At 38.0% G+C, this 21,719-nt stretch overlaps 2 protein-coding genes across 2 annotated transcripts; one reads left to right on the top strand and one right to left on the bottom strand.

Annotated features, from left to right (window-relative positions):
- Positions 1-296: 296 nt before the first annotated feature.
- Positions 297-3,909, top strand: LOC127766139 (protein LAZ1 homolog 2). The gene is made up of 8 exons (XM_052291203.1): positions 297-755; positions 910-966; positions 1,286-1,394; positions 1,563-1,747; positions 1,829-1,917; positions 2,555-2,804; positions 3,113-3,352; positions 3,439-3,909. The coding sequence occupies exons 1-8, from the start codon at positions 603-605 to the stop codon at positions 3,745-3,747; spliced, it is 1,392 nt and encodes a 463-aa protein (XP_052147163.1). The 5' UTR covers positions 297-602; the 3' UTR covers positions 3,748-3,909.
- Positions 3,727-12,403, bottom strand: LOC127766138 (uncharacterized). Its single transcript, XM_052291202.1, has 13 exons — positions 11,900-12,403; positions 10,710-10,859; positions 10,385-10,597; positions 10,218-10,307; positions 9,338-9,454; positions 8,704-8,973; positions 8,459-8,615; positions 8,029-8,106; positions 7,660-7,760; positions 7,021-7,191; positions 6,053-6,127; positions 5,359-5,445; positions 3,727-4,373 (listed from the first exon to the last, which is right to left on the bottom strand). Exons 1-13 carry the CDS (start codon positions 12,311-12,313, stop codon positions 4,041-4,043), a joined length of 2,256 nt encoding a protein of 751 aa, XP_052147162.1. The 5' UTR covers positions 12,314-12,403; the 3' UTR covers positions 3,727-4,040.
- Between the last annotated feature and the right edge of the window lie 9,316 nt (positions 12,404-21,719).

The raw sequence follows: 21,719 nt of genomic DNA on the forward strand, positions 1-21,719 counted from the left end.
AGCTGAGCAGGCAATGCAATGCAAACGAGAGCAGCGGGCTGTTCGCCACGTACGCAGACTGGGCGGGACACGTGCCTCCTCTCGCCATGCCCATGCCTGCACTGCTCGCACGGCAAGGCAGGCAGGCACAGCCCGCACGCCAGCGCCAGCTTCTTCGATCTCCTCATTCGATTCGACGCAACAGTCGCACTATTCAGAGGAGAAAGGATCCGAGGTTAGCGCCTTCTGTCTATCTATCTCATTCCACTTCTGTATCTGTATGTACTACTCCAGAATCCAGATGAAATGCTAGCTAGTTTGCGATTAGTTAGTTCATCGGCTCGGCCTCAGAGCCGCCCTCGTCAGTGATTCATTTACTTAGCATGCAATATTCATTCCCAAGAATTAATGGTAGCCTAGCTAGCTTTCTCCGAAATAGAGAGAATTATATTCTGAATCATTTTTAGACACAAGGTTCTGAAGAATTAAATGTGTTGAAGCTGCTTACTCGCTAGAAGCTGAGAATCGCGGTTGCAAAAGATCTCTATTTTCAGTCGGTCAGTCATTCAGTCTGTAAGCGTTATATGGCGCTGTTCTTGCAGAGGGTTTGATTCGATCGATCGATGGCACTTGATGAGGGGTCGTCCAGCTTCCGGGATCTGTACAGGAGCCTGCACACCAGTGTGGTGCTCGTCGGGGCGGCGTTTGTGCTCGTCGCCCTCCTCGTCTCGCTCTGGCTCATACTGCAGCATCTCAGATCATACAGCAACCCAGAGGTAACAACATGATATACATCACAACCCTGCACTTTTTGGGTGGCCATTTCAGCTGTATGGATCGGAAGGAATAGAACAATTCTGTGGAGTAGTTTGCTGCAGTTGGACCGGGCGAAGCAGTTGTTTTTAAGCTGTTGAAAATTGGATTCTGCAGGAGCAGAAATGGATCATTGCTGTCCTGTTTATGGTGCCTGTATATGCCTCTGAATCTGTAAGTTGGGGGGACTCTCTGTTTATTCTCAGATTTGTTGTAGAAAGGTTATCTAATTGACGCGGCATCATGATTGATTGTTCTACTAGATTTGCATTCAGTAGTATATTGTGTTGTGGAAATGCTAATGCAATCTTACTGAGCTTACTGACTGTTCAAGGTTGCTCATGCCACGGTGGTAATAGTACCAGAATATCATGGCTGCTTAATTTGGTTATCAGATTTTACCTGCATATAGGCATGTAGCATTCTTTTTTTAAAAACCATGTAACATACTGACATAAATTGATATCCCATTTCAGTTTCCAATTTTTTTCAGATAATTTCGCTGTGGCATTCAGAGTTCTCCTTGGCCTGTGATATACTGAGGAATTGTTATGAAGCATTTGCGCTCTATGCCTTCGGGCGTTACTTGGTTGCTTGTCTGGGTAATCCTACCTACTTATGAATAATATGCAAACATCATTGATCCATCATCAATCTACTATAGAATTTGCACTGCATATTCATAAGTGACCTCCACCAACTTGTTATGTATATCATACACATCCCTGTAAACTTAAGCCATGGAGATGTTGAGTTCTGAACAATTTCAGGTGGAGAACGGCAAGTGTTTCGCTTGCTTGAGAACAAAAAAAGGGAAGAGCTAACTGAGCAGTTGCTCGAGAGTCAAGATAAGGCACAAGTTCGTAACCGAAGCAGAGTCCACATCTTCTTCTGGGATCCAAATGCTCTGGGAGAGAGATTGTACACAATTATAAAATTCGGTCTCGTGCAATATGTAAGAACGTGCAAATGTTTTCTCATCCTGATATTGGTCAATAGCAAAATGTCTCACATCCCTTCTTTCACGAAATTTCAGATGATTCTCAAGTCATTATGCGCTTTCTTGTCATTCATCTTGGAGCTTTTTGGAAAATATGGAGATGGTGAATTCAAGTGGTACTATGGGTAACTCTCATACAACTTTTTTGGGTTATTTAAAGTAGAGAAACAAGTGAATTCGAAGAATATAGTAGATATATGGGAAAGTGATTTCATCCATCAAGAGGATATCCCCTCGTTTCGTGCATGCCATCTGTTATCAAAAAATTTAAATTTTGTTGGCAAGATAAATTAATATGAAATATATTACTCCACAAACATGCAAGTTAAAATTCAATTTCTACATAACAAAAATAACAAATATAGATACAAATATACAACAATTATTTTCAGTTTAATTTGTTCTTTTTGTTGCAACTTGTAGGAGTCAAATTTGGTTTTGCGTATTTGTGGAGTGATATATTTAATATTCATCTATGTTGTCAATTCTTTTCAAATTTTTTTAATAACTATTTAGATGACATGCAAACAACGAGGGGATATCCCCTCGAGGGATGAAAATCCATATCTAGATGATGGAAAATATTCTGTTTAGACTTCTTTAGTTGTTAACATGAGTTTAGATATCATGATATGCAATAATATTTCAGGCAAACCGTGATTTAATGCCCGTGAACATGCAATTGCTACCGCCAATATATGACTTTTTTAACGATAGTAATGGCTCTTTTTCGCTAAACCAATGCATTCATTTAACATACAGATACCCCTACATTGCTGTTGTCATAAATTTCAGCCAGACATGGGCACTGTATTGTCTGGTGAAATTTTACAATGCAACACATGAAAAGCTACAGGAAATAAGGCCACTAGCCAAGTTCATAAGCTTCAAGGCCATTGTATTCGCCACTTGGTGGCAAGGACTGGGCATTGCAATCATCTGCCATATTGGGATCCTCCCAAAGGAAGGCAAAGTTCAGAATGCAATACAGGATTTCCTCATTTGCATTGAGGTAATATACTTCTTGTAGTGCCCAGATTGGCCTTCTGTTATACTCCCTCCGTTTTAAAATGTTTGACACCGTTGACTTTTTAGTACGCGTTTGACCATTCGTCTTATTCAAAAAATTTAAGTAATTATTAATTCTTTTCATATCATTTGATTCATTGTTAAATATACTTTCATGTACACATATAGTTTTAAATATTTCACAAATTTTTTTGAATAAGACGAACGGTCAAACATATGCTAAAAAGTCAACGGTGTCAAACATTTTGAAACGGAGGGAGTACAATATTAACATGCTAGTCCTTTTCTTAGATGGCTATTGCCGCTGTCGCACATGCTTTCGTCTTCAACGTGGAGCCATACCAGCACATTCCGGTGGTAGAGCATGGAGAGATCACCAGTGAAGAAAGTAAACTAGAGGTGAAGGTAGATTCCGACGACGACAGCAATGGCACACCAACCACCATTGAGGAGAAAGAGACCCATGTCGAAGCACCAGGGACAAGCATCAAAGAGAGCGTTCAGGATGTCGTTATCGGTGGTGGCCATCATGTAAACTGATCGCATCAAACTTCAAGAATGAATTGCTGATATCTGTATACCAAGATGATCACATTACATTGTTCATCTTTCTGCAGGTTGTCAAGGATGTGGCCTTAACCATCTCGCAGGCGATCGGACCTGTGGAGAAAGGAGTCGAGAAAGGAGTAGGGAAGATTCAGGACACATTCCATCATATATCACTGAAGCCCAAGGGTGAGAAAGAACCTGAGGTCGAAGTGGAGGAGCACATCACCGAGAACACAGTGGATGGTGAACCTGTGGCAGTTGATGCAGAGGTAGAAGTCGAAAGAACGGTGCAAGATGATAACAGCATGGAAGGTGAATCCTTGGTGGTTAATAGAGAGGTTGCAATTGAAAGAATAGGGAAAGACAACAAGAGGTAGAAATCCTCCACATATTTGTCCCTCGGGAATCAGATGTGTCTTACAAATTTGATGGCAACGGGAAAGGAGGAATCTCCTCTTCTTTTTTTACTGTACATAGTTCTTTTATGTACTCTTTCAACTCTTGAAATCAAATGGACAGTGCTCAGATGATTTCCATCTTATAGGTTTTTACTGACGGCCGATATCAAAACATCCACATAAGGGTCTTTCTTGAACTATTGTATACAAATATATGTGGTGCCCATCCTATACAGTAAAATTCTATGCACATTTCAGCATTTGGTCCTACCTCAGTCAGACCCGCCGCAGCACAGAGAGCAGCACTCGAAGCATGCGAGGCACGAGAGCGCGCCGCACAGCTGCACCATGACGATGGCGCACCGGTCGTTCATCTTGCTGCAGGTGTTGATGAAGCACATGCAGCAGCAGCAGTCCGTGAGGCGGCTGCAGCAGCCGACGGCCTTGTCGAACATCTCGAACCTCTCTGGTGGTTTCGTGTCCCCGAACCCAGCGGAAAGGTTCTCCCTCGTTGCAGCTGTGTCACCGAACCCGAGCGTCAGTCCGTTGAGCGACGTCGCTGATTGCTCATTCTGGGTGCTGTTTTTCTTTGGCTTCTGCTTTCCCTGCACAAAAGGCGGTGATATTCATTAGATTCTAGGGGCTTCACTACGTCAGTGATTGAAGTCGAACATTTGGTGGAAGATTGTGGTTTTCAAAAAAAAAAACTTCCAACTTAAAGAGTCACATCTAGGGTTCTGAAAACTGGTCAATTAAAAATGTCTCCAATATTAGCAAACTAGCAAAGCTAAATGGCTACAATAATTATCCTTAAGATAAAGATGAAGATTAAGTGTTTCACGCAAAACGAGGTGGTAATAACGTATGACTAATTAAGTTTTAATTATTACAAATTTGAAAAATGGATTAAATATGATATTTTAGAACAACTTTCATATAGAAAGTTTTCACACAAAACACACTGTTTAGCAGTTTGAAAAACATGCCACGAGAATCCAAAACTTTATCCAACTTTTGTTGAAGAAAAGAACAGGGCATAAATGGCTAATAATTATCCTTAAACATGAAAGTCAAAAGCTTGTTCATAGAATTCAATCATATATTATAGATCACAAAGAACCCACTGTACTCAACCTGTTGCCATAGCTGAAAAACATGTACAAGATACAAATGCAGTATACCACCTTCGGTGACAAATTCCTGTTTTGGATAAGCATCCATCGGAACGTCTGAATTTCAGGGCATTATTACATTTTTTAAAACTCTTGACTAGCTAAATGAAAATGATGTGTAGATTTGTCTCAAAATGTGCTTTCATAATATTATAACTTTACGGATTTTACAAATATATTAGGATATATATGAGTGTCAAAATTATTGTTTGGAAGATGGGTCAATGTCCAAAGCAATATGTATTTGTGACCGGAGGGAGCATTTGTACCAATGTTCTCGCACAAAATTTTGGTCTTAACAACAAGTTGAATAGCCCACTTCTTATAATTTTTGAAACGGAATAGCCCATAACTAAATTTTTATCTGCAAGAAAACACTAATGTATGACTTGTAGAAAATTCTCAAAAGAAGTTGTACCTGTTCTATTTTTTCCACGAAGTTTTGAAGTAGGATAGTGCGTGTGTACTCAGAAGGAATGCTGTTTTGTATACTTAATTTTACCACCTAATAATTAAAACAAAGAAGAGTGTCAGATAGATCTCAGAAACAAGGTAATCCGGACCATGGAGCAGGAGTTACAAGTAGAAACCAGCATATATCACACTTCATTCCAATACATACAGTATCTCAATTGCATGCTGCAAAGCCCAGTAGTATGCAAGCAGGCAAAGATTACCTCATAATGCAGATTAAGCATAACTTTATAGCTCATAATGCAGTGGACTGTGGTAAACCTCATTCCACTCTAGACAAGAATTAAACAGAAATAGGTCCAGGAAAAAGGTTTAGAACATAACGATTGCAAACTTGTAATACCAAAATAACACAATAATGAAATGAAGGTACTATGATTGTTTGCAAAGCATGGTTAGAGCTGTTAAACTTGTCAAACCATCAGACTGTACATGAAGCTTGACACAAGTCATTAACTTATCCAAATATGATTATTTGCGAGGCATAATTAAACTTGTCAAACCACCAGACAGAATATAAGTTTGATATAAATTCTGTACAGAGGGACTTGGATATAAATTTATCCAACTCACAGAACTTAAGAACGTCAAGCCACTAAACAATGGGATCAAGCATTATCCCAGAACAATTACTTTACCTTTATCTCTAGTTGATTGTTTTCATAAAACCATGCTTTTGCTGTGAGAAGATCCATCTGCTGCTTTGCTAACACCTGATATTTAAACATAAAACAGAATAACATACCTGTAGTTTATGCTCACAAACTTCAGTAATAATAACATCAGTTTGATATCCAGTGCATTGTAGTAGCAAGTCCTTGACTCAATCAGTGATATCTCAAGAAGGCAAATACTTGGGCTCAGGTGCTCAGATATCATATAAGCCAATAATATGGTCCTAACTCTAATCGACTAATTGTGCTATTGATAAAAAATAATTGTGTTAAGTCATTGTGCCAGGCTAGGAAATGACAACTGCATATCCATATCAAGTTGAAGGCTGCGGGCATGTTTGGTTCTTTGCCATTTGCAACCTTACGAATGGCAAGATTAGTCATTGCCAAGAATTTTGGCAAAGATTTGCAAGGCTTTTGTTTGGTTGGTAATCAAAGCTATGAGCTCAATTCAACCATGCCAAATAATTTGGCAATGCCAAATATTTTTGGTTCCTAACATGATTGGCAAGGCTTTTTTGGCTTGCTAATTATTTGTATGGTAAAATTAGGCTACAACATACAAGACTTGCACGTTTTGTTGGATAATAGCAATGCAATTCAATCCTTGGACAAGGAGCAATTGCAGACTCAGACAGAATTTAGAAAACTCCTGTCGTTGTTTATGGTAATTCTGTTCCCTGCTTGGGGCCATAAGCCTCTTTAGGTTGCACATGCAATAAATCAACGTACATCTTATATACGAAAATCCTTCTAGTACCAAATTCATCACCCCCAACAACAAATTATCAAAGTTCCTAATTTCCTGTCCTATCACCCATCCCCACCAACCAAAAAGGAAAAAAAAACAAATGAGTTATTTAAGGACTATGTGAAAAAATTCAACTTCCCTTTGTAACTATAACAAGCAAAACATATGTGCGAGATCTTACTTTGTCAAGAGAAATATCCTTTACATGTTGGACCCTCAATTCAATCGATATTTCGCTCATGTCAGCCAAGTAACCCTTGGCAGTAAGTGTCTCTGGAAGCTTGCCTTGGTATCTCCCAGACACACATAGTGGGCATTTTGCAGAAATATCTTGAATATATTCAGAATCCACCTATAATTAGAAGAGAGAGAGAGAGAGAGAGAGAAACAGTTTTAAGAAAGGTACCTACTCAGCAATAATAATATGAAATAAGAACATAAATTGATCTTATATATCATCTATCCAGACCTTTTCTAGAATAAATAAAAAACATAAGGACTACTTATTTCATAAACATTTATTACGATGAAACTCTAAACAAATAAAATAATATTCTAAAAAAGTCCACATTGGTATAAATGTGTATTTTTAAACATGAGCAAGTCTGACTATGACAATTGGCGAGGATGCTGAGATATGGAGACAATCTACTCGGTAATGAATTGACTAGCAGTATGTGCAATTGCATGTTTGTATTAATAGATATGATTTCAGCACTCACCACAAGTCGACAAAGATTAATAATATAGGTGAATCGTGAATGGCATATGTTGTTTTTTGACATGAATAAAAGTGAAAATTTACTAGGGAAGAACTTACTTCAAATTCTCGAATGTACTTAGTGGCATCAATGGAAATATTTGTCACTATTGTGCTTGAAGCTTTCTGAAACCACTGAACCATCCGACCCTCAATTAATCCTGGTGCAAACAACGATGAAAACATATCAGAAGTTTTACTAATTTGATTGACTTCGACTACTGGCAGCATATTATAGAAGTTCATTTTGGCACATTTAATGCATTCCCAAGTTCACCAAAAAGAGATTCCCAAGTTCATCAGTGGAAATATTATAGAAGTTCATTTCGACACATTTAACTTACAAAAAGTTTCTAGAAGCATTTCAAAGCATAATGCGAGATAGTGTGCCAAACAAAGTGCTCCAGTCAAGGGGAAAATCGACATTACCTGTATCAAATGCAGCATCATAATGCCCCTTGCCAATGGATGCCAACATCCTCAGGAAATAGTGGTTGCAATAAGAGCCTAATGTTTTCGCAGTGAAAAAATAATTAATTATAAAATGCACCAACTAGTCAAATTACAAGCGTGTAAATATCATTTCTGAAATGAATATAGAGAATGAAACAACACTATGGGAATGCCTCTTAATTAGCTCCACAAAAACTAACTGTGCTGAAGAAACTAATAAACACATAAGAGAATATGCTAACTTTTATGTATATCACAATTTAGAAATTCCCATTTACATTGAAAACTTTGAATGAAGATACTACTTGCATCACCACAAATCAGCTGATATTTCATCCAGTACATAGATTAGTCAATCTTGTGAAGAGGTCAGTAATAAAATGAAATAAATAATCTGGCATGTTACCTAGTCCGAAAGTAGAAATCCTGGGAGACTTAGATCCTCTAGTTGCGAGCTGTTCTTTCACAGTGCGGCAAATATTCCGTTCATCCTCAACAGATCCATCAGTCACAAGAAAGATTTGTGGAAGTGCATTGTGAGAGTTTGATAGCAAAGCTATTGCCTAGCATCAGATAAATGGAGGGAAAATATGAGCAACAAAAAAAGCCACAATTGCATAAGAATTATCAACTGACATCATCTTCTAATACCTCACTCAATGGATGCATGATGTCAGTGCCACCCTCAGCAATGAAGTTTGTGTTCACCCATTCCCTTGCATTTTCTATTGTTTTCTCATTTACTTGCTCCAAACAAGATGAGAATGAATGAAGCTCATCATTAAATGTTATTATGTTGAAGTAATCTCCTTGCACAAGCTCAGAAAGAGCAGTGTACATGGCATTCTTAACACTCTCAAGAGGCTTTCCTTGCATGCTTCCACTTGTATCAATGATAAACACAGAGGCATTTCTGAAGACCTATCGCATAAGTCGAATTAGATAAATTGCTCTGAGAGAAACAATTTTATGTTGCACAAAAGCGGATTCCAATAAACCCCACTGCAACTTGAATCAATACTGAACATCATCGGATAGCATTTGTAGCTTCAACAGTATGCAGTAAACAAAAAAGTCAAACTACATTTATAAAAATATCATGTCTAAGAAACAGCAATAGAAATTAGAACTGTTTACAAAGATATAAGTATTTTTTAGCAAGCTAAAAGGTTTTGATACTCGTAAACAGGGAAAACACAGTTATCATGAGATCCTTTAACTTAAGTGTATTCACGTATAATATATAATATTAATAATGAGAGAATAATCATGTGAAAGCAACTACCTTTCTCTTTTGGTTATTTCCTGGTAAAAGAAAAATGCAAAACATGTCTCTATCATCATAGTCATCCGATGTTGAGGGTTGCACAAGCATTCCACCAGATAAATCACCTGAGTATACCTATAGACAAGAAAAAAAATATAGGCAGGTTAGTGCATACTCATCTCCATTGCAAGTGTGCAGCTAAATTCAAGCAGTGAACTCGTAAAAATTTCCTTATCGGAAGATGTTTCTTGTTGGATGAAACATTCAAGCCATAAGTCTGAACAGGATGAGGAAGAAAGCTTTCGTACTTTAGTATTTAGAATTTGAGATATCAAATAAAGCTAAATTCATCCAAACTGTCATAACATAATAAAAACATTTGGGTGCATCCCTTTTGAACAGAAAAGCATTCATTTCTCTTTAGTTTCAGAATGGTAACAGTAATCGCGAAGATCTCAGCTCAACTTGAATTAGTCAGCAATGATGGTGTAGCTCATACTCACTGGATTCAAAAGAAAATGTTTGAAGAATGTATCTCTTTTTTCGCCGGGCCGGTGAATAGCCGGCCGATGTATATTAAGAGAAAGAAAAGGAATGTACAAGGTTGCGCGGTGCGTCAGAGCACCACCATTACCGACACAAAAGAAAAGAAAAGGCTAAAATCTCACAGCAAAATTTGCTAAAGGGTGGCAAAATTTGAAGAATGTATCTCATTTGCATATCATTCAATATGCTATCCTAAGATCATGCAGTTGCAATAAATGCTATGAATTTTCCGGAATTTCTCACCTTGCCTCAACCTGCCGTAGAACACTATAAAGTATGAAGAATTCAGAAACATATAACAGAGCAGGTGCAATTGATCCAAAAAAAAAAGTACCACTAGAGAAGAACTTACACTATATGCAAAGGTAAAATCTTTGTTTGACCAGTTCTCAACAACTGCTTCATGGAAGAAAGACAGTTTCTCACCTTGCCTACTTCTTTCCTGAAAACACAAAAGACAACTAATAGTTATTAATTACATCCCCACTAGTACTGACAAAGCAATAAACACTTAATTACCTTCAATGGATGACTTGAGCCCTTCAAAACAATCTCGTTACTCACACCACTATTCAGAGTCAACTGAATTTTTTCCTTTTTCATAAACACTTTTGGCAAAGGGTTCACATATTGCGGAAATTGAAAAGGAATATCAACAGAAAACTGTCCATTGTCATATAGTAACTTTTGTGACCATCTAATCGTGGCAAATATGTCTTCTCCTCCTCCAACCTTGATGAAGTAAAAGAAATCATTCAGCAAAAGACAACACAGCTGCTAAAAGCTTGAAACTTGACAAGGTAGAGGGGACCAGGCTAGCATTAAAAACATGGAGCAAAAGTACCTGTGGTATTGTCAAGGAAAAGAATTGGCGCTTTAAAAGACCCCCACTCTCAGTTTTAGCAATCTTCACTGCACCTTGATCCTCTACATCAATTACATGGGTTTTGTATGATCTCTTCCCAACAGTAACCTCAGCTCCTAGAATTGTACCCTATTAGCCAAATTATTCTTAGATTGAGATCACCAGCAAATTACAAAAGAACGGCAAAAGGTTTGTATGGTAACAACCAAGTTATTAGATTAATATATATATAAGAAGGAAAAAGAAAATCAGAGAAATCCCATGCACTGAGACCTATCTTTAGTCTGTCAACCAATTCACCAAAAGGACAACAGAAATTCATTGGCTTTTGGTAAGACTGTTCATCACATAATAAGTTCCTAATCAACCACCTATTAGTCAAAAAAAAAAGTCCACGAAATGAGAGATGATCAAAAAGCATATTTTGGTTGACAATCGACAAGCATTGTACTAGAAAGAAGTGATTTGTGGTTTGCTAGTAATGGAGGCCTAAACGCACCTGAATGGGTTACAAAAAGCATATTTTTCTAGTAACGTAAGCATACATTAGTGGTTGATTAAAAGCAACGTTGCTCTCTGTTTTTAGCTGTAACAGAAGGAAATTAAAGAATAAGAAACAATCCAAGTGATGTACTACAAGAAAAAGGAATAGCATCAAGTGCACCAGGTAAAAAAGCCTTTATTGGGCAAATGGGCAGACACAGTTATCCTTCCCTTTGCAAGTCAACAATCCAATATTTCTTCCTTGTGGCTTATTATCTAGTAGCAACATGTAAAGCAAGGAATTTATCTTGCTTGCTTCCAAAACCGCGCTGGAACCCACTGCCAGCATAGTAGCCAGGCTGCCGCGCAGAATGTTGAAACGGCATGATCGTCCATATATACTTGGATCATCAACGTGCCAACAAATGCAGCTTCAAGTTGGGCAAACAGGCGCCCCAGTCCAAGGCAAATGATTAAACTACAGCCAATTCATGGGGGCCCCAACCACCTAACAAACAGGAAGCATATCGCCCGCGTGGTAACGGCAAGCAATCAGGCAACTAATCCAGCACTAGTACAGCAACAGCCAACAGCCTAGTATAGAAGATTTCAACCGATCGAACGGAAGAAGAAATAATAAAAAAAAAAAGATGAGGAAGGGGATGGAGTAATAATTAAGTGATGACCTGCTCGCCCATGGGCACGACGATGCGGCAGTGGCAGTCGCGGCTGCGGGTGAGGCAGTGCACCCACCAGCGCGCGCGCAGGGTGACCTCGGCGGCGGCGCAGCCGGCGGCGGCGCAGTCGACGGCGAGGGCGACCTCGCGCATGTGGAGCGGGATGAGCGCGGGGGGGTCGAGGCGGCCGTAGACGTGGGGCTGGTAGCTGGGCACGTCGGGGCTGTCGACGGCGGCCGGGTCGACGACGACGGCGTACGCCATGGGCGCGGACGGCAGCAGCGAGGAGGCGGCGGCGGCGTCGGGCAGCAGCCCCCGGTCCATCCCGGGGACGGGGCGGGGCGAGGGCGCGCCGCCGGGGAGGACGAGGCGCTTGGACAGCTTGAGGCCGTCCTCCACCGCCCGCGCGAAGTCCTCCTCCATCGCCGCCGCCGTGCTTCGCCTGGCCGGAGGAGGTGGAGGAGGGGAGGGCGAGGCGTGGGAATGGGGGTTGATACAATGATACGGGGGTTAAGTTTTTTGGCGTGGTTTTAGTGGAGAAATCATGAGCTGGAAGACGAAGACGATGACGAGGCAAGGGTGTGATGACCGGGCGGTGAGGACAGCTTGTGTTGATTGTTCGTTTTGTCTGTTGCTCTGCTTCTCTTGCTGATGTGTGTGTGGGTCTGTGCTGGTCCACTTCGATTCTCTCTGTCTTTGCGGTTTCTGAGCAAGTATATGGAATTTACCGTCGTCATCCTCTCTGATAGGGTTACCAGTATACTCCTTTCATTCTAAAATATAAATATTTTTTTTACTTTAATATAGTCTTTAACATTCAGAAATAAGATGTTTTAAATAAAAAGAGTTTCATATTATAATAGTTTGTTTAATTATAAATCTAGTAACATCAATTTTACATTATTAATCTTTTTTTACTATTAATAGTAAAAGTTAAAATTATTTGACTTAACACTATACTAAAAATGCTTATATTTTAGTACAGAGGGAGTATGAATTTACGACTATAAGATTTACACGTCAGTCACTTGAAGCATCAAGTTGTTAGTGTTGCTATTTTTTTTAATAAATTTGACCCAACTTAAAAACACATTGGACTATAAAAAAATTAAATAACTAATTATATAAAACGGATGGAGTGCATATATACCTCTACCAGGGTTGTTCATCTACAAGTCGAAACCGGCAAGTTCGGCCGTATTCATTTCTTAGGAGAGATGATGATCTAGTGGACAGGTTTCTGTGCTAATGTTTGACTTCGGCTTACACAGTCTGATCTTGACCGGATTTAATAAAATCGTAGATAAACACCTCTGACCTCCACCTTTTAATATTTTTATGTTGGTGTAGAAAGAGAAGGAGGGAGTAATTCTAATATAATTTACTTCTAAAATACATCACAACACAAGTAAATCAAAAGTGAAAAATATAATAATCCAGATTGACATGTGACATGTTTGTATAATTGTATCTTGTTTAGTATAATACACATATTTTTGTCACGAATTGTTTTTTTAAAAAAGAGATATTCCTGGTGTTCGACTCTACTCCCTCCGTACAAAAAAAAATCCAACCTAGACACGGATGTGAACATAGTACAATAAATCTAGACATGAGCCAATTGAAGGTACTCCAAATGCCGGCCATCAGCTCCAAAAAGCATAATTGGCAAGATTTTCATCCCTGTTTCATGATATAAATACTACTTCCTCCGTTTTAGGTTATAAGACTTTCTAGCATTGCCCACATTCATATAGACTTATAACCTGAAATGGAGGTAGTATTAATTTCGTAGTGTGGAGTATGGACTAAAAATAGGATTATAACATGGCCCGAATTTTAGGGGAATAATGAAGTATACTAAAAGCACACGGAGTGCTATGTACTATCCAATAGATGTACTAGCATGGAGAGCACTTCCTTCAAGCTTGTTAGTACAGAGAAGCACATGGCATTAATAAAAAGGACGTTGTCAACTATCCAAAACCATGTGACTTTGATTACGGGAGGAGTAAAGAAGACGCCATGCATGTTTCAATATTTTACTTCTGAGGCATTCCACATATGGTTCGGATTATTAACAAATAATCCACGAGGTGCCAGATTGAGAGGCTTGAAATAGCGTTACGATTTACTTTAAATAGCTATGGGGATAGGCAATTTATTTAGTCCTGACAAGTGGAGTGTGTTATCTATCTTAGAAAAAAGAAAAGATCGTGTGCACGTTATATAAAAAAGAGAGGGAACTGGGATACCACGTTGGAATCATTGTTGAACCTCTATAAAACGTAGAATGTCCTTTTCCATTAGAGTTTTATATTGGACGTAACTATACAGCCAGTGGACCATCTATAAGAGGCATCATCCACCTATACTTCAAATACAATTTTCTCTTAAACTACTCATCCGATCTACGATCCGATTACATCGTTGTGTTCGTAACAATTAAATCTTTACAACAAGATCTCACATGATTATATTTTGATGAAAAATCACAAATTACTTTTATGATATGTCTAAATTACTTTTAGATTTCACTAAGTTACTTTCTAGATATATAAAAGTAAATTCAGTAAAACCTAAAAGTAAGTTACATATATTATAGAAGTAATTTAGAACAAAACGAAGGTAACTTTAGCATGTCATTTGAAATAAATCCGTTGTAGAGATAAAAACATAATTATATCTAGAAATTAAATTAACCAGCACAAATTATGGAATTAACTAAAATAATAATAAAAGTAATCACCTCAAAGCATTATGAATGTATAGGAAGTATTTTAATCAAATATAAAAGTAACTATATATATATATATAATCATTTGTTCAATGAAAAAAGGCATTAATTAAAGTTACTTTCTTTTTTTATAAGTTATTTATATAATATATATGTAAATTAGTTTTAGGCTTTACTGAATTTACTTTTATATGTATAAGAAGTAACTTAGTGAAATCTAAAAGTAATTTAGACATATCATAAAAGTAATTTGTGATTTTTCATCAAAATATAATCATGTGAGATCTTGTTGTAAAGATTTAATTATTACGAACACAACGGTATAATCGGATTGTAAATCGGATGAGTAATTTAAGAGAAAATTTTATTTGAAGCATAGATGATAGGGATATTTCCCCTACTTGCTCAATGAATTAATAGCAACCAAAACTTCTAAAGTACTACCACGTGGGTGTCTCTGGTTAAGACTAATTGGATAGGCCTCTCCAATTAGATTTACTGTTTTATATTATAGAAAACATTGTACCATTGCATCGTCATCGTTGGTGTGCACATGAGGTGTGAGCGCATGTTGAATCATGTGCACTGCACATGTGTGTTTCATATGAGATAATTGTATTTTTGACCTTATTTAGAAATCTAATTATAAATTTGGTCGCACCTTTTCAACTTAATTTGCTTATTTAACCCTGGTTTTAACACTAAACCTATCATCTGACCCTTTCTAACTTGGGTGTATGGCATTTGGAGGACGAAAATACCGAAGTAGGTGGAGTTTTTTTATCTCTCCCCTACCGGTCCTCCTACATCGGCCTCCATGAGCTAGGGTTTCTGTGGCAGCACAGGTGGAGGGAGAGCTGTGCCGGTGGCCCGGCACTTAGTTGGGAGGGAGGCTGTGGACATGTGGCAAGACCCAAAGCGTGGAGCTCGGCCCAGCACGCTGTTGTGAAAGACGGAGGCTGCAGCGAGACCCGAGGCACGATGCGGTAAATGAACATAAAAATGAGTCGAATACACATAAACTTTAAGAAAATATGGTTTTTTTTTTACCTAAGTTAACATCATTAGTTCACTACGTTGCCTTCACGGAATAGGATAAGTCCTTACCTTCGAATTTGAAAAAAAAAAAGTCAAAGGAGCAAAGTTAAAAAAAAAATCAAATTGATAGACTAAACATGATAAAAGCACAATTATCCCTTGAGATAACTGAAAAGAAAACTGAGAGAGAGCAGGAGAGGACGGTGAGCGAGAGCTAATTGACCTAACAACATGCTTGGTGTTGCACGTACGCAGGATTACATTACGATCAATCAATTTGCAAGAGCAGTTGGGACATCTAAACGAAAGAAAGAATTTTTGCGAGCAGGGAGGAGTGAGGAGGGAGCGGTGAGCACACCGGATAATTTAGAGCAGACGGATGCATCGTATCGCTTCGCTTGGAAAACGACCGCGTCCCTTGCGCGTCTCCTGCCCGTCGGCAAAGGAGAGTGACCCGGGCACACGCGTGTTCGTTATTATTAGTGCTTAACAGTGTAGCTAACTACTGACTTTAAATTATCTATAGTCAATTTAATAGTCAATTTATACAATTAATACCTAGTCCTACCTGTTATGCACATATGCATCTTAGAATTCATGCTGCAGTAGACTATAAATCTGTAGCATGCTACTATTCTTTCTCCTGTCTTATTTTCTCGAAATGTGTTTATAGCTAGCTTATAGTCTGTTGTTAGAGCAAGTTTAATAGTATAGCCCACTACTAACTCCAATTCATTTATAGCCAATGTAATAGCCAATTTATATAATAGTTGCTTACTATACTATTAATATATGGTCCACCTATCATACACACATTGTGTCTTGAAGTCTGTGTTACAGCTGGCTATAAATCTATAGCTCTCATCGTTTATCTCATTAAAATATGTTTATAGCTGGCTAATAGCCTACTATTGTATATGCTCTTCTACGTGCTATTACTGGCGTGTCTTGTGCACTTGTGCATGTTGTACCCGGTACCTAATCGCAACCGTCGGCCTTGATTGAAACCAACGAGCGGGTCTGTGAGAGCAGCACGTGCACGTCACGTCGTGTGGCGGTGTGGCCTAGCTTAGCATGTTCTTTTGTCTACTCCCTCCCTCCTACAATAATACCAAGTCTAACTTTTAAATTTTAACTATTAATAGCAAAATATTAAAAAAGATTAATAATGTAAATTTGATGTTATTATATTTATCATTAAACGAACTATCATAATATGCAACTCTTTTTATTTAAAACATTTTACTTTTATATGTATTATTGGTCAAAATAGCATCTCAAAGACCATGTTGAGATCTAAAAATGCTTATATTTTGGAATGGATGGAGTACTTTTTTCTTAGGGAAAATTGCAAAAACCACACCAAATGTCACTCTGAGTTTGAGATGCCTCTCCATAAGAAGATTGGTTGCAAATCCCCACCTCCTAATTCACCTTGGTTTGATTTAGGCACCTTCTCTCCACACGTGCGTGATTCCTGAAGAATCTCGTAGCGAAATCAACCGAGTCCCACTCGGCGGGAGCAAGATATTATGCTGTTTGTTCTGTATAAGGCGATCATTTCATTGTGTTATCATGACCGTTTCACTGTGTTTTTCATGATATACTAGCTATATATTCCAAACCGATATCATGTGTACTGAACAACATATCCGTTTTTTTTCAGGAACGTAATGAGCATATAGAAACATTTGAACATAAAGCGGTAATCATATAGTCAGATTAGAACTGCATGATTTCAGTACAGTTTAATCACAAATTAAGGCCACACAATCTAATGCAAAAGGATCTGTTGACAAATCATCACGATAAGTGGGACTTGGCTAATTTCGCCACGAGATGCTCCAGGAATCACGCATGTGTAGAGAGAAGGTGTCTAAATCAAACCAAGGTGAATTAGAAGGTGGGAATTTGCAACAAATCTTCTTATAGGGAGGCATCTCAAACCTAGAGTGATATTTGGGGTGGTTTTTGCAATTTTCCCTTTTTCTTAATTAATCTACTATAATAACTGCACCGGATCTTGATTCCATGTGGGGATACTGGGATCCAAGCTGCCTTCCAATTTCTAATCGTCCAGCATGCATTTCCTAGCTATAAAAACACTCATGGTTTATGGTGAACTCCTTGTTTGAGAGGAATCTCAAGATTAAATGGCACAACCGAGGCAAAAATATGTTTTCTAAATTCTGATTTCGTCTAGTTTATTTTATATATCTCAGTGACTATATAATTTTAGAATTTTAGTAAAACTTAAGATTGTTTGGGTTTGGGCAGCTAAATAATGATCTTAAAAAGCTGCCGCTATAAAAAAAAACTCCCTAAACAGAATTAAAGTTTACCTTTTGAGCTCTCCACGAACTTTCTTATATATCCACTATCGGCTGCGCACCCACAGATACGACTCTACTACTCCAGGATGTCGTGAGCTGAAAGTTTAAACTTCAGCTGGTTGTTCGGCTCACGAGAAAACATAAATCAGATTTAATAAAAGGGAAATATCAGTTGTATGAACACAACGAAAAATTATTGGGGTTAAAAACATACCATTATTCTAGTACACTTTAACACTGCCAAAAAATTCACAAAGTTTAGTTTTTTGCCGTACCGTCCAAAACAACCATTTACTTCCATCAAATTAGACCTTTATATATCCAAAACACTGTTGCATCAGCCTCCACTAGCCAACATTGGTGTACAAATAGAGACTCGAAAAAAAAAACTCTATACATACTACAAAATCGACCTTTATACCCAAAACACTGTTTTGAAACAAATTTGAAATAATTAAATTTGAACCAAATTCAAAACAATTAAAGAAACAAATTGTATATCTGGGCTCTTAGAAAAATGGCCTACTAAAGAAGCACAAGAGTACCAAAAATGGCCTGCTAAAGAAGCACAAGTTCACTTTAGGTCCCTAAATTTGTCACTAAGTCTGAAACTCGTCACTAAACCAAAATACCATGTATAACCATCCCTAACTTATAATACATAACAACTTTGGTCCCTCGGTAGTATAGTAACTGGTTTTGGTTGACATGGCGAGTGGGATCGAGCTACTTAGACCACACATGTCAGGAACCAACTCTTCTTCCTTTCCCTCTTTCATCTCTTCCCCATCTCTCGGTGGCTCCACTGTCGGGCCAGGCTCTCTCTCGGTCACCTCCATCCCCGTCAGATTGCGCGGCATCTCCTCTCGATCTGCCGGCGATGGGCGATGAATTGAGAAGTACTCCTTCTGGTAACCAAAAGCTAATCAGTATCAGGATACTAGGTATGATCATTTTTTATTTCTAGTATCATAGGATCGGAATACTATCAGATTTTAGAAAGTACATTGTTTTATATAAAATATATAATATGTTGTATAAATTAAAGCGTGCAATTTTATTTTAATAAATCTAATTATTTTTTTATGTAAACTTGAGTATATTTATTCACATTATTATCAATCCTTATTTTAAATAATATTTTGTAAGATCGTAGGATCAAGATACTACCTAAGATTTCATAGAATCGTGTGGAAATAATTATTAAGATCAAGATACTATATATGAAAATTAGGAAGTAGGTGAGATTGGTAGTTTCAGCTTGGTAGGATTGCACTATCGTAAGATACTAAGATACGGATCGGTATACTGACAACCTTAGTGGTAACCAAACTCAATTATCTTATATTTGTTTCATCATTTGATTATTATTAATTAATTACTAGTATAAAACATAATGAACATAGCAAAGTTATAATATTAATTACAAAACTATTTTTGAAAAGTAAATCTAACCACATTGCTTTCAAAAGTTAGTCTCAAAATATTTGAAGAGATACTGATGGTCGATGTTTACAATTAATGATTTCTAAAACATCGGTGAGAAGTATGGAAGAGTAAAACCATATATTCATATCGTACATCAATTTACTTTGTTAATGCGATAGTGAGATGAGCATGGGCTAGGTTGAGCAGGATTCAGATCAGGTGCAGTTATACAACTTAAGAACTGCAATTTGTGATCAATGGCTCAGATCTAGTGATACAGCGACCGTACAAACAGTATTCTGTGCTACAGTGTTTTGCTACAGTGCTATGAACAGTATGCCTCACTGATCTGGACCTTTCCATTTGCATCTGTTGATGAAAACTGGTACTGTCTAAGTTGCAGTCCCAGCAGCGACTGCACCTGATCCGGATTCAGTTGAGCAATATCATATTGCTGAATGGACTGTTTCTAAAACTGAAGCGGGCCTAGCATTTTTGTTTTTTTGTCCGACCATATATAGTCTTAATTTTTACAGCTATCGTACCCATTAAACTCCAGTCATGGTGATTGGGAAAATGCTACGCATACGACTTTTTCTTCTGATTTTTGTACGATCAAACGTAACGGCGCGAACGGCAGGGGAGTGAGCGCACGGCGCACGCACATGCGGCAGTCAGGACTTCAGGAGCGGTCCTGGGCCGTAAAGCCCAATTAACCTCTTTGCATCTGACTTGAGATTATATCTATACTCCGATTATATTAGCACGATCTATCAGATAGTATTCAATCCAACTAAATTTACTATCTAATCTGAAGGGAAAGGAACATATATACTACTATCCAACATTTTCGTACACAAAATTGAGTGTGTAACATCTCGTGGCCATTTTTCCTTTATAACTCAAGACCACCACCTCAAAGGTGGGCAGAGCTAGAACGAAATATAGAATGGTGTCTCTTGCTTAATTTACTTCACTTTAGATTAAACATCAAGTTTAAGGTGATACAGATGTCTAAGTTTGTATTTAGGGGGTACACACATGATAAAAATCGGTAAAGTATAGCTAAAAAAATTTCTTGACCGGATTCCTGGGCACCCCCATACTCTACCTCCGCCCCTGCAAAGGTAGATGTCCGTACGTGTAAATTAATGATATCACCTCCAAATTACTCACTTGTACATATAACTCATATGTAGTGTAAAATGGCACGGACCGCCACGTTTCTGTCCCCTTCCACCAATAATTCCATGTTGAGCTTCTATCAATACACCCTTCCATCTTAAAATAAGTTCATTTTTCACTCATTTCACATATACCTATATAAAAAACTAAAATAACTCTATTTTATAAAATCTCAATACAACTATTTTTCTTTTTATCTATTCCGAATATATTTATTTTCTACTTTTATCAACTTCAATACAATGATTACTCAAAAATTAACTTAGGGTCTGTTTAGCAGCTTCAGCTCCAGCTTCACCTCTCCTAGCCAAACAGTTTTAGCTTCATCCAAAATGAAATTGGAGTTTGTTGGAGTACTTTCACAAAATAAATTAGGGAGATGGAGCTGAGTTTAGGCCGCTTTATAACTCTATTTCAGATCTAACTCTGAAGTTAAATTTAGAGGTTGGAGTCCGTCCAAACATACTCTTATTTTGCAACAAACGGGTAAAAAAAAACTTATTCCAAGAGCTAATAATTACAAGTGTGATAAAGAACTTGCTTTCTAGATAGGCCAGGCGGAGGCTGTGTGGGGCTCATGTGTGCAAACTTAATTTACCTCGCGGTCACAACGACTATTGTTCTAGAAACTGTAGGCCAGGGCACACCGCATCAAACCAAAGTAACGGGTTCTTTTTAATGTTTTTGCCTTTTGTATTGTACGGGTTTGGTTTTCAGTTTTTTGTTCGGAGAAGTGAACTTTAAAAGAAAAGTACATGCCGTTACAGAACAAGGAGGGTGGAACAAGGGTTTCCCTTATTGTCGGTGTCAGGGTTACCATACCCTAGTGATAAGCATGATTACCACATGGTAACCGTGTGGTTACCGCCGGTTTTGTGTGGTTACCGCCGGTTTTGTAAAGCGTGATGGAACTAGGGTTTTTTGCTAAAATATTCTCCATCAACAATAAGGGGGAAAATAATACTTTAACCAGCCTACTACTGTCTTCTTGAGGATAACTAGTACTACCAGCGTTTAAATATATATTACGTTGCTGACTTTTGAATGTACGTTTTGATAGGTCGTTTTATCGGAAAGTTTATATAAATATGAAAAAATATAACTCATT

This window comes from Oryza glaberrima, chromosome 3 (genome assembly GCF_000147395.1).
Source record: "Oryza glaberrima chromosome 3, OglaRS2, whole genome shotgun sequence".
NCBI classification, from domain to species: Eukaryota; Viridiplantae; Streptophyta; class Magnoliopsida; order Poales; family Poaceae; genus Oryza; species Oryza glaberrima.

Excerpts from the sequence above, each read along its gene's own strand:
- LOC127766139 (XM_052291203.1), top strand. The coding sequence starts at position 603 with ATGGCACTTGATGAGGGGTCGTCCAGCTTCCGGGATCTGTACAGGAGC. Across the intron at positions 967-1,285 it reads CTGTATATGCCTCTGAATCT|ATAATTTCGCTGTGGCATTC; the intron begins GTAAGTTGGGGG and ends AATTTTTTTCAG. Across the intron at positions 1,748-1,828 it reads AATTCGGTCTCGTGCAATAT|ATGATTCTCAAGTCATTATG; the intron begins GTAAGAACGTGC and ends ACGAAATTTCAG.
- LOC127766138 (XM_052291202.1), bottom strand. The coding sequence starts at position 12,313 with ATGGAGGAGGACTTCGCGCGGGCGGTGGAGGACGGCCTCAAGCTGTCC. Across the intron at positions 10,598-10,709 it reads TTTCCTTGACAATACCACAG|GTTGGAGGAGGAGAAGACAT; the intron begins GTACTTTTGCTC and ends TACTTCATCAAG. Across the intron at positions 8,616-8,703 it reads TCATGCATCCATTGAGTGAG|GCAATAGCTTTGCTATCAAA; the intron begins GTATTAGAAGAT and ends ATCTGATGCTAG.